This window comes from Penaeus monodon, chromosome 20 (assembly GCF_015228065.2).
Source record: "Penaeus monodon isolate SGIC_2016 chromosome 20, NSTDA_Pmon_1, whole genome shotgun sequence".
NCBI classification, from domain to species: Eukaryota; Metazoa; Arthropoda; class Malacostraca; order Decapoda; family Penaeidae; genus Penaeus; species Penaeus monodon.
In genome coordinates this window covers 14930489-14931268 of record NC_051405.1, presented here as the reverse complement: position 1 = coordinate 14931268, position 780 = coordinate 14930489, and the positions used below count along the sequence as shown (strand labels likewise).

The window sequence follows — 780 nt, the reverse complement described above, 5'->3', positions numbered from 1 at the left end:
CACTCGTTCTGTGTGTCTATACAGTTTCCATCCGCCAAAACCGTGGTTTCAGATAACAGCTGGCATAAATGAATGCCTTTAAACATATCAGGCGCCGTTCATAGTCGCCGTGGTCACTGCGGCGTCCTTTGCAACACGGCTCCTCAGATGCATCGACTTTTCCCCGCCCGCCGTGCCTTCAGATATAACTATTGTGGAAATTGGCGTGCCTTTTTCAACACAGGATGGCGTTGCCTCATCCACGGCGGACGGCAAAATATCGGTGCATCTGAGAGAAATATCTAAAATATATCTATCGTGCGGTCACCGGCGTCTGTGCGGCGCAGCGGCCACGGTGGCCGGCGAAAAGTAGATGTGTATGAAACGGGCCTAGATCTGATTATCAGTCTGTCAGCTTGTTTGTTTATGAAAATAATTATATTATTATTTACTTCTTGTTTACATTCATATGCGAGTATAGACTGTATTTATAAATACACTTGTTTAGCCATAATGAAAGGGATGGAATGATAATAACGATTAAGAAATTCCGGTAATTGTTCATATTGATGATATTAATGTTGCTATGACCATGACCATAGTGTTGAAATACCCCCCCCCCCCCCGCCCGCGCAGGAGTCCGGCAACGGGGAGCTGCGCCCCCTCGCCTACCAGCGCCTCCTCCGCCTGGTGCAGCGCGACCCCCTCAACGAGCGCATCTTCTTCAACCTGGGCATGATCGCGATGGACGACGGGGACTACAGGAACGCGGAGAATTGGTTCAGGAAGGTGAGTGGCCCA

The 780-nt window shown here is 49.4% G+C and overlaps 1 protein-coding gene across 1 annotated transcript in view; it reads left to right on the top strand.

Annotated features, from left to right (window-relative positions):
- The window catches only part of LOC119585654 (protein O-mannosyl-transferase Tmtc3-like), a gene marked incomplete at both ends in the record, with an annotated part of 116247 nt that overhangs the window by 113742 nt on the left and 1725 nt on the right, over positions 1-780 (top strand). Inside the window, 1 exon segment of the mRNA XM_037934330.1 lies at positions 616-768. Coding sequence (XP_037790258.1) covers positions 616-768 — 153 coding nt within the window.